Here is a 12,360-nt window from a genome sequence, read left to right as displayed (position 1 = left end):
GTGCCAAGAAGCAGCGCTACTTGCAGCTGCACCGATTTAATCGTGAGAGCGTGGCTATCACGTCACTATTGTGCTGGACGCTGACCAGTGTAATTCAAGCATTTGTGGTCATCACAACGCTGGCACGCTTTTCTGCTAATGCGGCTGTGCCTTTGGATTTCTCCTGCCACACAGCACTCGAACAACGATGAGAAGGGAGGCAAGAGTTTTTCATCAATTGATTTTATTTCTCCTCTACATGACCAGCGGAACACTATACATAATGTATATAGTGTATGCAAGTGTATTTCTTAAAACAGAAATATCAACGCCGTATGAAAGCGCGAGCCATCTCCCCAGACGTCTTCAATATGGATGGAAGGTCAGGAAAAGCGTAATGTACAAAGAACCGCCCGGTTCGCACCATGCACTCGCCCTTTTCACCACCGCAAATTCACACATTTATAAGCACACACAAAAGCACACCTCTGCACATACAAAAACACACATTCACCACAAGACATGGTATGACGATCTCCACAACACTCACAGACATTCTTAGAAAGAATAAAAAAAAAAAAGCAAGCTGCTCATACCTGCAGCGTTTATCAATATGCAGGCCACGTGACTCTGATGGGAGCTGTCACAGGTGTGTGTGGTCTGTGTCCAGCTACAGCGCTTCTGGTGCACCAAGAACATGGAAAAGACTCCATTGAAATAATATGCCTGCTTAGATTCTGCTACTCCTTTTTTTCCCTTTTTTTTTTTTCAGTAAGCTAGGTTGTCTTCGACGGACACAAGCTCTTTCGGCTAGCTTGTGAAATCATTACAAGGGACAGTCGTCAATCAGTGGAGCTCCAATGTACCAGACGCGCAGAAGCAGCAAGCAGTACTGCCACACAGTCCTGCGACACGCTTTTGTTAAGGACACGGTAGCCTACCTAGTGTTGAATAAAACTTGCACGTTCATTCACACAACACAACTTTTACACTGCAGGTCCCGTCACCAAGGCAACACAAGGTCATTATGCAAAGACTGCAATATGTACAGCTGCTTCCTCCAATGCTCTCACTACACTTCCATTACACATGGCACATTCTTGCAATGTTGATGATGGCTTGCAGTCTTCATGAAAGCAACACTATAGGGATGCAAGAACATGGTTTCGCACCTGCAGCGAAGTAACAAAGACTTCACAATGCTTTATGCAACAAAATATTGCTAGGTGAATGAACCAAAGCCACAAAAAGGGACTTCTAGTCAAGTTAAATGGTAAACCCAATGAGTGGCTGCAAAAATGCTCATGCCACAGTGAGGGCAAGTTTGACTGCCTCTTGTGATCAACTATGGAATATCAACAGTGAAACAATAAGTGCATAATCTATTGCTAGCTGCACCAAGACTGACACTAGAAAGAAAACAGCCTAAACAGCATGGTAACTGATACAGTGCAGACCACTTATAACCTAAACAGCGAGAAGAGAGTTCTGAATATTAGCACTAAATACTCAGTTCAATGTTGGAAGCTGGCAGTGTGTGCTTTAGCAGACACTATTGTAAATGGTGAAAGCTTACTTTTGACTGCCTGGGAATTTTTTTAATCTGTACCTAGCTAAATCTAAGCATTCATATGTTTTAGCACTACTGCCTGCAAGGGGATGCAACAAATGCACCCAGGATTCACTTTGCAAATGTTGTACTCAACAGCATGTTGCCATAGCAACAGAGCTATTATGGTGAGTATGGAAATTAACACTGCTAATTGCAGTCTTTCTTCTTATATATGGCGGTGAGAAATCTCAAACTCTTGATACTCGCATGTGCTGCAGTATACAACAGCGATGGTTAAGTATGGTGCTGTACAGTGGTTCTGAATGTGAAGAAAGGGCATAAAAAATTCCCTGTGATTTCACAGGGTTGGCAATTGTGTAGTCTTTAGCCCTTTCAGTCACGGTAACTCCATATGGAGATGCAATTTACTTTTGAATGTTCTGAGTAGTGGCGATAAGAAAAAAAAATCTTAAACATAGCAGTAAATGTGAACATAACCCTCCACTAACCACAAACTATGTCATATGTAACATCAGTGCACAAAGTAATGCAAAACAATCGTATTTTATGCAGCGTACTAACAGGTGTGGCGAAAAATGCAATGCGTTGCTGTGTATCACTGCTATTAACTAGCGCTGTTTCTTGTATCAGACGGCCTTCTACACAATGACACCCAGGCCACCTACTAGCAACGATTTTTGAAGTTTTTTTCATGATTTAACACAAAAATTTTAAGAGTTCAATATATGCAATTCATTTTTGTAATTATGACAACTGACCTGACATGGCTTGAATATTTATGCTACAAGTACAAAGCTTTTTCTGGAAAGTTCACCCTGTGTTCCCCCCCCCCAAAAAAAACATATAGATTTGAAGGTCTTAAAGAAACCTCAATCATAATTTCTGACTGAAGGCTAAAAACATAAACAAATATAATACTAACATATAAAAAGCCCTTCAAGAGATGACATAAACACATAACAGTATTCAGCCCAAGGCAGATATAAGTTTACCGCGCAGAGCAGTGCACATTTGCTGGATAGGGGAGCAGGCAATGCTGACGTTGCTCAAAGAAATGTCAAGCAGCAATCACACTACTGAAAATGTGAACGAATGCATTCCCACCACGATACCATTTTCACATGGTATATCTACAGCGTCTGATGTTTTGTTACCTCACAGACAATGTACGCAACATAAGAAAGACATTGCAGGTGTGAAATGGGATGCTTGCATGCAAAGTGAACAGACATTTAGAAGCAGGTAGGGGAGTTTTTCAAGTTCTGCATTACATCCAGCAAGTGACAATGACAAATTTTTTTTTTCAGTTTTATCATCGATGCTGATATTATATTTTTGCTCATTTTTTTAGGTGTGATGCATCTGCTTATGTATGCTTAACACCTGACCTTATTCTTTTTTTCTTCTTTATAGCCACATCTTTCCGCAGGAAAATGATCCAAATTGACTGAAAAAGGAAAGTGATGTCTGTGACACCATATAATCAATAGCATTGCTTAGATATGTAAGAGAAAGCGAAAAAAAAAAAAAGAAAGTGGGGCTCTGAGTTGCATTCTTTTTAATTGATTGCTAGTCTTCAGTAATACTAATAGCGCTTGCTTATAATGTTAATTGGATTTGGCACCTTCTCTTTAAGTGGTGCCTAAATATTTTAAACTGAAAAGAAGAAATGCTGGTCATGGGAAAAAGTAAAACAATATTCAGCACTGTGCTCCAGGCAGTCAAGTTACAAGTGGTCTCCACTGTAGACACATAGAGCACAGCGGACTTCTACAAACAGGACTGCTGGCTCAAGCTTAACCATTGGGCTTGACAACATAACATACGATCAAGCTAACTAAACACAAGAAAATGTAAACTTAGCACTATCTAAGCATTAGAAAAGTCAAAGTGTAAAGGCAAGGGAGGCAATGTGACTGTATATGTATGTCACACCATCTACTGGTGGCACTGGTTATTTCCAGCAAGTTGCACAAACTTAATATTATTAGCAGGAGGTAAATGAGGTCCGCGTTATACGCTACGGAGGCATTTAGAAAACGGCCCAGTGGGCCAGGCATTGCACAACTGAAGGCCGAAACCAAAACCTGAACTGGTACTGCCACATACAAGGATGAAGAAAACAATCTTGAGAAGCTGTTACCAAGATTTTAGGAACAGTAAACCATGGACTGATAACTGGGTGTCAGAAAGTGTGCAGGTCATAAAATGCTCAACAGTAATAATACATCATTCCCTGTGCCACGTCAAGATCTGTTACATATCCGTTATGAGCACGATAGGCCTGCAGCAAAACAATGTGGAAAGAAGTAACCTCAAAGGAATGTGGCCTCAGATTAACTTAGTAGTCACGTGCCATTGCCAAAAGATAAAGAACATGGGCATTTTGCAGAATGGATTGATGTGACTCATTATGATTGCACATAAGAAGACTGTCAACTGCAGGCTCAACCACATGGGTATAACATAAAATTTCACATTCTGTCCAAAGCTTAAAAAGCCATATAAACAGCTGGCACACTCACAGTGTTGGAAGATTGTTTAAATTTGGGCCTACCTGCAGATGTCACTTCTACGCACACACACAGAGGAATAGTGTTTATGTACATATAGATCCAAAGCCAATGAGAAGCATGGATATATTCTATAGCATCAATTTTTCTTTTTTCTTTTATACAAGATAGCTCATCAAAAGCAAGATGCAACAAGACTGAACAAAAGAACAAAGGCCAAAGACAAAACCTGTCGTGCCCGATGCATAGTAACCAGCAACCAAAATAAGAGAAGGAGCATCCCAATAACAAGTATAAAGCATTACTTGAAGCCTGCAGAGCAAAGTTTGGCAAAGCAATATTCGAGTTAAGGCTTTGATTACACCTGCCAACTCTCTGGAAATTTTCATAATGTTTACATATTTTAGCCAATCGTACGATTATACAAATGTTGCATCAAGTTTTACGAAAAAGTAATTTTGTTTGTGAAGAACATGTTTGAATGTCAGTCTCCATATCTTCGATTTCAAATGTTCTGACAGTGAGCAGATGCAAGAGGGATACTTGCGTCAAGCAAGTTTACAGAAACACGTTTTCAAAGTAAGCAGGTGAAATTGGCAACTACATCTCTGAAAATGCCACTGTGATCAAGAAAAAAAAATAGACACTGGGGTTGTTTTATGTGCCAAAACCACAACCCGATTATGAGGCATACCGCAGTGGGGGACTCTGGATGAATTCCGACCACCTGTGTTCTTTATTGTAAACACAAAGCACGGTACATGGGTGTTTTTACATTTCACCATCATCGAAATGCAGCCGCTGCGGCCTGGATTTTATCCCGTGACCTCATACTTAGACGTGCAATGCCATTGCCACCAAGCCACCAAGGTGGGTGATATAGAAAAAGTTTGTTGCTTTTCATTACTTGCTGTCTCAGGGTTCTTGCTACTCTGTGCGCTGCATTAAATCCTTGTTACATCCTTAGAACAAGTTAAAATGAGTTACATCCTCATTACTAATCTGCATATGTATCCCTGAAGACGTGCTCAGGAAATTGAAAACAAATGTGTGTTACCTACCCTTCCAAGAAGTTAGGTGTCTGTCCAAAAAAACGCTTTTCCCAAATTTAAGCTGAGCAAAATATAAAAAAATGCAAAGTTCCATACATTATTACATACATAACATTAATCACAATTTTGTCTTAGGCCGCTGTGTACAATACATAGAAAGCGCACTCTCATGACCCAAGTTTACATGTCATCTACGTCGATGTAGTGTGATTGCGCTGTTCCTCAGACAATGTGCTGTCCTCCATTCTGCCTACTGCTCTTTAAATGCATAATTTCTTGAGAAATTCATGAGATTGGTTTAGCAAGGATGCTTTTCCACATGCCGGGCTATCCAGTTTGCAACAACGTTCAGTGATGCATGATCAGTGCAACAGTGCCGATCAGATTTAAATGGTGCACTTTTTCAGCGAGTCTTTTGACATAATGACGCAGCTGTACTCCTCAAACAGATTGTCGAAGGCAACTTTGATACATGCTTACTCTTAGAATCCTTGAATCACATCTGCAGTTCCTAAGCCCATCGTTTAACTTTTGTCTGCACATTTTGCAAAAGCATTGGCTAAGGTTTAGGTAAATGTGGAATTTTAACACATGCTCTCAAATAGCTCATGTGTTTTTTGAGTTTTGTAGTCTTTTAATTTGCATGATATGGAATTCGTCATATTAAGTTTGCAGAAACATGATGTCAGAAGATGCTTTGGCTTCATTAAATTTTGGCTTATTTGTTGCATGAAACCACAACTGATCATGAAAAGAGTGCAACTAAATATCCCCAACAAAGGACTTTACTCAAGTGCAATAAAGAAAATACAGTGACCCTACCTAAATTTGGAATCTGTTAAATTACCCTAATCTTGAGGTTTGTAAGTTATTGTGTTTGACTATTTAATTTTTACTTCCCGTACTTAATCAACCAGAAATCACCAAGTCATGGCACTTGATTTTGTGATCCTAAAGAAAGTAACAAACTTGCTCAATGTGAAGTGCGATATTCAAGTTAGGAAACTGCCTATATTCGTTATTAGGAGTCAGCAGGTTAGTTTCTGAGCTGAAACATTGCGATATGCTTGTTTTTGCGGTTACAACAAGCTCAATGGAGTGCCTGCGTATCTCTTGTGCCATATTCATAGTCATCTTCAGAAATGTTAGTCTAACAGGCACACTGTTAGCCCAGTGCTAAGACAACAAGTGACATTGGACAACTCTGTCCATACAAGGTGCATGCAAGAAGTTTTCCCTGGAAAAGATTCATGAGGCGGTGCATTTTAATACCGCGTCCCATGTCCTTCATAAAAAATGCTGCGGGAGCCCCTTTAGCTTCAGCATGAGTGCAAGTTGTGCCATGAATTCATGACATAGATGGCAAATAAGAGACTAAGTATCTGGAATGAATTGATAGCGAAGAACTTTTGCAATGATAATTTTCAGCAACATGATAAGATGAGGAAAAAAAATGAAAGGGGCACGGATATTAGCTGAAATTGTGAACGTATGACTGCGTGCCACGGCCATATTTTTTTCCCCAGTGAAACAGAGTTTATGTCTCTGAGGTAAAGTTTCTAAGACTATTGTGTTAAAGCAAGACTGACACACGCTGCATGTCGCATGTCCACATGCATGACAGTCAGAAGCCACAAAGCCATCCAAAGCTAACATAAATATAAGTTAAAGAATTATCTTTTTTGGTAAACATGCAACATGACAGGATACAGGAAAAACAAACACACAGCAAATAAGTAGCTCAGAGGTTGCCCAGAAAATTTGGCATCACCAGGCACAAAATAACGCTGCAAGCCCAGTATAGGTTGCAACCAAGTTTCGCCAATGAGCAAGCATTTATTGACTGGCTCGCGGAAATAAGCTTGCAAGCTGCTTTCATCGGTCACTTGATAAGACATACCAGAGGGGTAGAGTAATTCGTGTCTTCTAGCAATGCCAGAGAATTTGGTAAAGTAGTATTTAGCGAAAGGAGCTTCTGCAACAGAAGAACAAAGTGGAAGAGCTACAATATCATGCATTTATTATTATCTGTAAATAGTATTCAGGGAGGGAAGACCTTTTTCGTCAGGACTTATATCACATTGTTCGGTAAGTGTGGCTAATGTAACAGCTGGAAGATGAGACTTGAAATCATCTGCTAATGACTATAGCCCTAAATTGGCCTTCATGTTGTAGAATTGTGTTGAGCCATGTAAGTTAGCAGTCAAATTACATTTGAATTGTGGTTTCTAGATTTAGGTAACTGCAGCAACTGTAAAATCAGGGGAAGTGAGGGGCTAAATTTTTTGCTAGTAACGATCGTATGAAATAAAAACACAACCAAGGCAAGGAAAGCATACAGGAGAGTAACTATTCCTTTAAGTGAAATGTAGGATTCATACGGAAAAGGGAAATCAATGTAGAAGAAAAACCAATGTGACGCCGGTGGAAGCCAAACCGACAAGCTATGCATGATGCATGTGATGCTCTGTGCTGGCTAACGCAGAGCTAAATAATAGCTCCACTGAGCTAGGTTTCAGTGCATGCACACACAACTACCGGAGAAAGTAGAAAGTCACTTGTGGTAGCTCCATTGGGGGCATGTGTCATGTGGAGGTTGCGGGTTCGGCTCCCGCCGGCAGCAAGTTGTCTTTTCTTTTGTTTTCCATCTGTTTTTCCTTTTATTTCTACATTTCTATGAAATACCCCAGTTAACTTCCCCTATGCTTCCTTCGGGGTCAAATGGTTGGAGTAAGCGAAGAGGTATTTCTGCTTTAAAACAATTAATTTTGTTTGCTCCTGCTCCACACATGATTAAAGCATAGAAACTAACAGAGTGCCACGGAGAAACGTTAATGCAGAAAATGTAGGCCGTGAACAAGTGTACAACAAAAACCAATTCAAGGTGCCTTAAAAGCAGTAGATTTCAGCTGGGCAATTTTAGGTCCATGTGTCTCTTCATGGTTAACTTAAACCTCTCGTCAGGGTCTACAGTGACATGTTATAGGCAAAAGTTTTTATCAAAACAGCACCTGGTGAAGGAAGAACTTTGCCATGGAAATGGGTACTCGTCAAACAAAAAAGAAAAGAGAAAACAAAAATTTTAGGATGTGCATACCTCCCGAGTTTATAACGAAGGGTTTCTCAGGACTCTTCACTATACCCCTTCCTGTACTCAAGCACATTAAACAGAACCACCCTGTCTATCCAATTTTGAACGGCAGGTGCGGTGCTAGAGTTTTCCACCATTACAGAATAAATATTTTTTTAAAAACGGTTACTGTTGAGCAATTCAGTCAGCTTAAAACCGGAGAAGCATTTTTAATGCAGACTTGCATTGCTGTATTCTCTAGATCTAGTGCAGTGTTGTAGTCTATATGTAGTCAAATGTAACAAAATTGCATTGACATGAAAATACCTTAGTCAAATTCTATATTTGTTATAAGCTTACACTTTCTTGCAGGGAAATGATTGCTTTATAGCAGAGAAAATCTGAAGCCCAAAGTTCGGCTGCTTAAATTCTGTGCTTAAACTGTGCCTCTAATGACACTGCTGCAATGTCACAAATTTTGACAAAGTTACGTATGCTTACTCTGGTCTTTTCTGTGCAATATATAAATTGTAAATTAATATCTGGAGTTTTAGATGCCAAAAACTACGAAATGGTAAGCAATTACACTGTAGTGGGGGACTGATGATTAATTTTGACCATCTGGGGCTCTTTAACACACACACAATGCATGGTACACGAGCCTTTTTACATTCTGCTATCAAAATGTGGCCACTGCGGCCAAGATTGAATCAGTGTCCTCGAGCTCAGCAGTGAAACGCCATAGCTATCACACAGCTACTGCAGCAGATTTTTGTACACTAGGTTTGCAAAACTAGGCTGGTTGCGATTTCTTCTGGGTCTTGAATGCAATATGTCAGCTTTTATTATAGATGACAAGCTAGCCACCACCAGACAATTCCGAAATCCATGATGGTGTGAGGAGGTGGTGCGGGCTTTTCAGACTGGCATGTCCCCACCAGTGTTTTGTTTTTATGGTCCGTTCCACCATGCCTACCTCCTTTCGTGGTACAATTGTACAGTGGTGTGCATTTTCATTCTATCAACTTTGAAACACTTTACAGTTATTTGTGTTTCCTTAAATTTTACAGCTAGACTACATTTATTGGCCTGCATCATTCAATAAAGCACCTGATATTCTGCCCTCCCCACTTTGTTAAAGAAAGAAAGAAAGAAAGAAAGAAAGAAAGAAAGAAAGAAAGAAAGAAAGAAAGAAAGAAAGAAAGAAAGGAAGAAAGAAATGCTCTACGCACATCTTCCATCGGAGAAGCAAGCTGCTGTGGAGATGCGTGTAACTGCTTAACAGCCTAGCGGCAACTAAATGTTGAAACAATCCAGGCAATAAAACGAGTGCTAAGTATTGCATTGCAAGACTGACCGAATCATTCTATATCTTGTTGGAGAACTTGAGCAAGAGCAAAGTAGTACTAAGCATACTAGCTTTCTTAAAGATGACAAAATAAAAACGTGAGTCACTGTGTGTTTACCACCCTGACACGTGCCAAGTATTGAAAAAGAGCCCGATATGCGTTCACGTGCTGTGCAGTTCTCCATGTAGCTGTACATGCTTTTCTCAACAAATGCATGGCTATGAGTCAGCATGTGTGGATGTCCTTACTGTTGCAGTTTGTCTTTGTTACTGCATTTGTTTTTTAAATTTACAAATTTTGACTGATTTGCAATTCCACAAGTGTAGTTTATCAATACAGCTTACTAGTTCGATAATTACCTTTAGTGCTCATGTATTTTAACAAGAATAAAAGCACCAGGGATGTGAAGCTCTTGAAAACTACTGCAGCAGAAATGTGCAATTTTGAGCCCTTAAGCTGGGTATCAATGATTCACCAGGAAGGTAACATTGAAATGCAGAGATGTTTTAAAAGGCCTTTTGTGGTTGACTAACTCCGCTGTGAAAAGCACACTTGCTCACTGCAGACCATTGGGCATGCATTCTCGAAAATTTTCACATTTTGGATTGTTTGCAGAGCCGAAATAAGATTCTTTGACGAGTACCACAGTTCCTTTACAACAGCAATTTCATTAAAAGCCTACCAACAGTGGGAGCTCAGAAGCAAAACACATTTTTCCATTTATCAAAGCAGTTTTCAAAAAGTAGTGGAAGGTATGTTATATCTGTGGGACCAAATGGGGAAAAAAAAAAGGTTATATTTATTGCCACCAACCTTTCACATTTTAAATATCCATTATTCCAAAAGTTGATGACATGCAACTTGGACCAATTTCTGGTGCAAGTTTTGTATCCTGTTCAGAAAGAAACAGAACAGCACATATAAAAGCACTTTCATAGAGAAGATTTCATTAAAACAAGATTTAAAAGCTAAACATTTCATAATACACTCGTGCACCTTACCTAACACAGGAGCTTTGTTAAAACAGTATTTCACTTACTGTAGAAGGCCCCCTTTTATTTTCTTTGCAGCACAACCATATTCTTGCAAAACCCTGCAAGTAATCTTAATAAAGGCCAACTGCACCTAAATGAGCCGTAAAAAAGAAATGATGCAGAACTTCGAGCTTTGAGAAAGAGCAGTGTCTGAACATGACCTCCGAGATCACGTGGGGTCTCGTTGAATATCTCGGGCGCCATGCTGCAAGATTCGCACCATATCCATTAGCCACCACTCGATCGCATTGTCTGCTCGGGTGCTATTTAAAGGCTGCTAATAAGAAAACTATACAATTATAAGCTGTGCAGCTTTGCCAAGCCAAAACTGCTTTAATAATGTATAACACTTGTTTATAACCAATTTAGGCAAAGTGAAAGTTAGTTGCAGTTGGCCTTTCGGAACCCCTCTCGGGGCCTCCTTTCTATGTGAAAAGCTTGTGAACTAGGGCATACGACGGCTGCTAGAAAGAGTACTCTGAACCAAGTCACCGCCAAACACATATGGCTAGTCACCTGAAGCACGCACTGTTTCTGCAAAGCACAGTAGACGTGTAGCCAAAAGCTCTTGACCACTCACATACTTTGTAACCTATGCTGTGTGTATGCTAAGAAGGCATGCTGGCCTTCTTGTTTTGGGCAACATGGATTCCTTCACAACAGACAAAACATGGAAAAACATACATGGCAAGCCAGAATCTATCGACACTTGCTCCGAGTGACGCTCCCGTATGGCTGGGATGTCGTAACTCCCATATACACTATGCATACAGCCTTATAGTACATTGTGAAACAGTTAAAAAAAAAATTTTCTAGGAAGTACACACATCTCAGACGATGAATGAAGAGAGGATAAAGATCAGACCACCTTCTCACAGCTGTTTCACCCAATGAGTCAGTGATAACTGTTGTCAAGCAGCATATGTAGAATGACGACTTGATAAGGGAGCTTGGTAGAGATGGCCCTTCTGGCTAAGACCCCAGTATTCTTCAAGGAGTGCTAACACATACTTTTGAAGTTGCAAAAAATCTACAACATCCTTCTCACACACAAAAGGATGACACTTGGCAAGTATAAAAGTTAGGAAACATAAGATATTTTAATTTGTTACTAATGCTAGTCTCGAAATGCCGGACGTGGTGCCATGGACGTTATGGTGACATCATGACACAGAATGAAATCTGGTGATGTTGTATGGCAATAAGGCTAGCTATAATGATGCCACTCATAAAAAAGAGAGACAGAGAAAGCTGTAAATGTTTCGTAATACACCTGTAAGAATAGAGGCAGGACGTAACATGCACCCTCGAAAGATTATCAAAGTCTTCTAAAAGAAAGAAAAGGAAAGTAATGAACACCATGTGCATCAGTCATGTGTTGATTTATAATGTCGGAAAAAAGCTTGTGTATCTGTAGGCATTGTTCACTTACCTAGCCTGTTTGTTTCATGTCAGCGCTTTAGCTACTGTGCTTACGCGATTCTAACGCATGGGGGAACGTTAGAATCAAGTAAATTTATTCGGGTAAATTTAATCGGGTTCCCAATTTTTGCAGGCTTAAAGAAAATAAAAATGTACCTGAATGTAACACCGGTGTCACACGGCCACTTCCGATTGCGATCAAGTCCAATCCTGATCTAAATTCTCAACTACAATTGGCTCCCTGTCGTAGCTTAATCCTTTCAGGGTCAATGACGTAAATTTACGGTGTTGCGAACAAGTCCCAAATTGTCGGTGCTGTATATTTACGGCGCTGTCTGTACGTTTAAAAATCGCACCAATATCTTAAC

At 40.0% G+C, this 12,360-nt stretch overlaps 1 protein-coding gene across 4 annotated transcripts in view; it reads right to left on the bottom strand.

The window, feature by feature from the left end:
• Nucleotides 1-206: 206 nt before the first annotated feature.
• The window catches only part of LOC135909645 (HIRA-interacting protein 3-like), a 37,955-nt gene continuing 25,801 nt past the window's right edge, over nt 207-12,360 (bottom strand). For 3 of the 4 annotated variants that reach the window (XM_065441669.2, XM_065441672.2, XM_070531792.1), the window contains one exon: nt 9,373-10,428. In XM_065441669.2, coding sequence (XP_065297741.2) covers nt 10,371-10,428 — 58 coding nt within the window. In that variant the 3' untranslated portion in view covers nt 9,373-10,370. Of the gene's footprint in view, nt 7,093-9,372; nt 10,429-12,360 lie in introns of those variants that run through there. The other variant, XM_065441670.2, reaches the window with a different exon arrangement.

This window comes from Dermacentor albipictus, chromosome 1, assembly GCF_038994185.2.
Source record: "Dermacentor albipictus isolate Rhodes 1998 colony chromosome 1, USDA_Dalb.pri_finalv2, whole genome shotgun sequence".
Lineage (NCBI taxonomy): Eukaryota > Metazoa > Arthropoda > Arachnida > Ixodida > Ixodidae > Dermacentor > Dermacentor albipictus.
The sequence above is the reverse complement of the archived record's forward strand: the minus strand, read 5'-3'. Positions and strand labels throughout refer to the sequence as shown.